Source organism: Cynara cardunculus, assembly GCF_001531365.2.
Source record: "Cynara cardunculus var. scolymus isolate 2C chromosome LG 3, CcrdV1, whole genome shotgun sequence".
In the NCBI taxonomy this organism is placed as follows: domain Eukaryota; kingdom Viridiplantae; phylum Streptophyta; class Magnoliopsida; order Asterales; family Asteraceae; genus Cynara; species Cynara cardunculus.
In genome coordinates this window covers 22428844-22433998 of record NC_037530.1, presented here as the reverse complement: position 1 = coordinate 22433998, position 5155 = coordinate 22428844, and the positions used below count along the sequence as shown (strand labels likewise).

The following is a 5155-nucleotide window of genomic DNA, read 5'->3' as shown; positions in this document are numbered from 1 at the left end:
TATATTTAAAATTAGATGTTTATCATGTATTTGATTATGTTTATCTGCAGTTAGTTATATGAATCCAGATATGGAACTTTAGTAAGTTGTACTTACGCACAATTTACTTGCAATCTTAAGTTTTAAGTAATATGCATTAATAAACAGTACTTTATGTATAAAAAGTGATTTTTAAGAGTTTTTATCAAATGCTTTATAATATAGTATAGATAAATGATAGGTCCTTGATTACACATCTGGTTTAATATCATTCCACAATGTTAAGGATGCCATTATGATTTGCTTCCCATTCGTCAGTCATATTTGTTTGTGTTAAACGAATAGATTTTGAATGAAATAGGCATGCGATAGGGAAAAAAATTAGAAATGAAAACATAGGAGCATGACATCTACAAGTCCTCCCACAAATTTTCATGGTTGTACAAGTCGTGGTCCATGATTATATGTCTGGCTCCATGGCGTTCCACAACTATGTCTGGATAATCAACATTCTACTCCTTGGTCAAAGATTGTTCAAACAGGATGTGGTTACACACCAGTTGCCAAGCTGACTATAAATCAGCAGCACATGCTGGCATGTTTCTCAGGCCATGCTATGAGAGTTGAACCACTACTACAGGCCCACTTATTGAGAACATATACCTAGGGCTGATGCAAGCCCAAGAAGTTTAGGGCAGCAGCAACAAGAGGGGGTTGGTTGCAGAGATGAATTGAGGCTTCTGTCTGTTGTTGGCGGTAGTGGGCTAGTGGTTAACCACCAAGATGAGCAAGGAAAGTTAATCATCTCATTGTCTAAAGGAGGGAGCACCCTTAAATGATCCAGGAGACTAGTAGGGAATTTCACATTCTCGGTTGGTGTGGTTAGTCTGTGTATCTCTTCTCCTTGCACTAGTCATGGAAATGCAGTTCGATGTATCCTAAGGTACCTCAAAGGCGCTCCTTGAAAGGGCCTTCTCTTTGCCAATCCAGGCCACACCTAAATAACCAGATATTTAGATGTTAGTCATGTTGCATGTCCCTATAGTCAAACATCACTACAGGATATTGTATCCTCTTGGGCTAAAACCTAGTATCTTGGAAAGGAAGATTTGTTTCTTTGTCTAGCGCAGTCTATATATTAGCACTATTGCTCCAACATGTGATTAACATGGATCCAACATCTAGCACAAGATGTGGGCATGCTTGGTATGCATCTTTTAACTTGAGGAATTTTGGAGTAGGGTTATTTATCAGTTTAACATAATTGTGGATTTGGGTATATGCTATTACCTATTAGCCAATAGCCCACTTTCGTCCGCTATATTCTTTATCTCATTGAATAAGATATACTTACGACAAATACCTCCGTGTAATCAGTATTCTAACGAGGGATAATATTCACCAAAGTGTTAAAGCCTACAAATAGCATGGGATGAACTGCACAATGCTTGAAAACATATAAACCACCACGAAGAACATATTTTATATGTGGTAGCATAATGTCATGAGGTTTGTGTTTTGATGATTAGCAACCTTAGCACCTTGCATGTTTGTAGTGTTGCTAAGTTGGATTGGATCGCTCAACAGGCGACAACATGGAAGATCTCACAAGTATGCTGAAGATTTGTATGTGGACAGGAATTTCTTGAATGACAGATATTTTGTTGGATGATGACAAATGAAGTCGTCCTTCGTGTTATATAGGAGTCTACCTCAACAGAGAATTCGAGATCTAGGAATATTCTAGGTCCTGCCACCAGATATCTAGGATATATCTAAACATCCTGAGAATTCTAGAAAAACTTAAATGATACAAGAGTGTCCTGGAATATCACGGATAAAAGATCTCCCTAGAAAATCTACAAAGTGATGGAGAGCATTTGTTGGGCAGTTAGTCATCCGCTGTGTTGGCCCGTACCTCAGTCAACTTGGGTGATCCATGGCACTAAGCATAAAATTCAAAGACTAATATACCCATGTAAGGATAAGAACCAAAGGTGTGTATTGCACAATTTTGGGACACGAGCCTTGGCCTTGTGACAAGATGGACATTCTTCCACCAAACCACATCTTCCCAGATTGTGGCTTGTACTTGAGACAACAGAAGTCTGCTACCATGAGAGTGGCATCCCTCCTCTTACTACTTACTTTTTTGGTTGGATTTCTTTCCAAATGGAACATGCATATCTTATTCATTGGGTGGCCCAATTCTTCAAACTTGTTGCCATTCAAAATTGCTAGCAAGCAAATGCCTTAATGGTCACTACTTTATATTTGTAAATGTAGCTGGTTGATAAATGCTCTATACTGATGAGTATTTTAATACAAATGCATAGATTGTCGAATGATATCATAATTACAACTGCCTTTCCTGCTATCAGGTATATGGATGGAGAGCAACTTACACCAACAGACGAGAAAACTGTGGTAGAGAAGCTTCTTGCTTATCATCCTCACTCTGAAGATAAGATTGGGTGTGGCCTTGATTCTATTATGGTGAGTTGTATAAAATCTTCTATAAATTTCGTTTCAGTACATCTGCTTACAGTTTTCCTTGGATACTCCGTGCTAAATGCTAGCATTTGAAATTGACCTTTCTGGTTTCCATTTATAATTATAGTCACACACAATTTTACTCAAGTATTTGATAGTTGAGTGCATTCTGGTTTATTTGGGCTCATAGACTAGTGTATAGGCGTCAACCATTGTGATGTTCTCCCTCTCTTCTTTTTTGGTGTGGATTTACCATTATCTTGTTGAAACCTGCATTTAACCTCACTCTTTGGGTTACACACTTGCAAGCATATGTATCTTGATACTGTTATGCTACCTGCTTAATGAGTAATATTTCTTTGTGCAATTAGTTGGACAATGAGACCTTTCCTTTTTATGATTTCCAATTTACAGAAAGGACAGATATGTAACTTCATTGTTTCCAATTCAAGATCAAAAAATTCTATGTCTACTGACAACAAACACTCATGGTTTTCTTTGATCATTACTTGTCTTCTCCATCATCACATTTCCCTTGTCCACCAGCACCAAAGAGAACTTCTGATAACAGGATCAAGAATATTCTTCACTAGATTATTTTTTACCTTGTGATGCTATTAGCAAGATCAGTTAATTCTCAGAACAGAGGCTTTGAAGTCCCTTAACTGCCACCATGCAGTCAAGTTGTTCCCTCTATGATAAACATCTGTTGTGGCTGTCACGCTCTCATCCCTTTTTAACGTCGATACAACACCTTGCTGCTGTTGGTATAATTATGGGGTCTTGCCTTTCACCACAAATTTGAAAAACGGCATCATTTTTCTTTTGAAGTCTCTGCACTCGTCCATGAAGCCTTGCTGTTTGCAGCGGCTGGTAATTAGTACCTTCATGCTTTAATTGCCCTCCTATGATACAAAACCAAAGCTAGACTATCCTACCTTGTGAGGTTTCTGCATAATGATACTTGCTACTAGAAATCATCTTCAACTATCCTTGTGTTCCACAATTCTCTTTTTTCTTAGTTCCCTGCCTATCAAAGTCTCAATCCTAAATCACTTTTTTGCTAGTTAGTATTCATTATGAAAGCAATGATCTTGATCTATAAGAGATCAGTTTTGCGAGCTAAGATACTACTACGCCGTTGTTGATTTATATCTTGAAAACTGCAAGGTTTAAATATTCAAAATCCGAAGTGGACCATAATAAATACTTTCAGGAACTTATACATGGACAATGGTTCAAACAATTAGTATGAATCTTGTAGTCAAAAACTTAATATTCGTAAAGATCCCTACTTTTCCATTAAATTATATTGTAATAAAAAGTTGAACAAGGGGTTAGGGCCTAACGGTTTTATAGTGTCTGTGTGATCATACTCTTGATGCCTTGCAGCTACTTTTGTTGCGAGAAATAAAAAAATTCTATCATGATTGATGACGAAACGTATGGACATTTAATTTTCATGACTTTTATATGTGAAATGCATCAAAGGTGCTTCACCTTTGTGTCACTTTTCATGCTATACATTGTGTAATCAATATGTTCACATTGACAACAACTGCTTTTAATACTATAGTATCTTCTATGTAGCTCCATTAAACAACCACCTTTTATACTCCTTCAAGTCCAAAATTTCCCATGGTTATCTTTGACATTTCATGGTTCTTTCATAACATTCTTTATTTGTAACAGCTAATAATACCTAACCACATTGCCAATCAGTCTTTGCCTGTCTAATTCACTTAAGAAGTCTTTGTCTTCAGAAATCAAGAGCCGTTGTTGGCCCACAACAGTTGTCATGTAGATCTCGGATCAAAGAACTTAACCAGACTTTTATGCTAAATTAATTCTTCCACACAATTACCCTTTTTTTCTCCATTGTCCATGCTTGATATAGTTATTAATGCTAATTAGCTTTGTTAATGTTGAAGGTTGATCGGCATCCACAGTTCAGAAACTCAAGATGCCTATTTGTTGTGAGATTCGATGGTGTATGGATCGACTTCTCTTATCAGAAATGCATTCGAGCATATATTAGACACAAATACCCGTCTTATGCAGAAAAATTCATCAAAGAGCATTACAAGCGCAGTAGTAGTTGACTGCTTCTTTCCGATAGATGATCACTTTGTTTTTAAATCGAAACCACATTTTGTCAATGGTAGTTGAAATGAAAATGATTGAAGTTGAAAGGTTTGATTTTGTTGATTATTTGTCTCTTTTTTCTCTCCTTCCTGATTTGGGTGTTTTTATATGCATTATTTTAGTTAGGAAGAAAAGGGTGCATCTGGACTCTGGAGTGGTCTGTTTGCCCCTTGTAGGAAGACAAATATATGCTGCTCTATTTGCAGTCATCTTAATGTTTGTTGTGCTGCTTCAAATGCCATTATGTTGGGAAATTGTCCTTTTTTTTTCCAATTGCCACAATGCAATGTACTTTATATATATATATATATATATATATATATATATATATATATATATATACTATATTATAAAGCATTTGGCTAAAACTCTTAAAAACTCTTAAAACTTATTAAAACTTTTAAATCAGATTTCATCCCTATCCGATTTCATCCCATGTCTGAATTCGTATAACTAACTGCAGATAAACACAAGCAAATACATGATAAACATCTAATTTTAAATATAAAAAATCTAAAATATAATTAGGATAATCATT

At 36.0% G+C, this 5155-nt stretch overlaps 1 protein-coding gene across 1 annotated transcript in view; it reads left to right on the top strand.

Moving 5' to 3' along the window:
- The window catches only part of LOC112509445 (protein DCL, chloroplastic), a 10333-nt gene extending 5653 nt beyond the window's left edge, over positions 1-4680 (top strand). Inside the window, exons 2-3 of the mRNA XM_025114408.1 lie at positions 2361-2475; positions 4404-4680. Of these exons, the coding sequence (XP_024970176.1) occupies positions 2361-2475; positions 4404-4574 (286 nt within the window). The 3' untranslated portion in view covers positions 4575-4680. The remainder of the gene's footprint in view (positions 1-2360; positions 2476-4403) is intronic.
- The last annotated feature ends 475 nt before the right edge of the window (positions 4681-5155 follow it).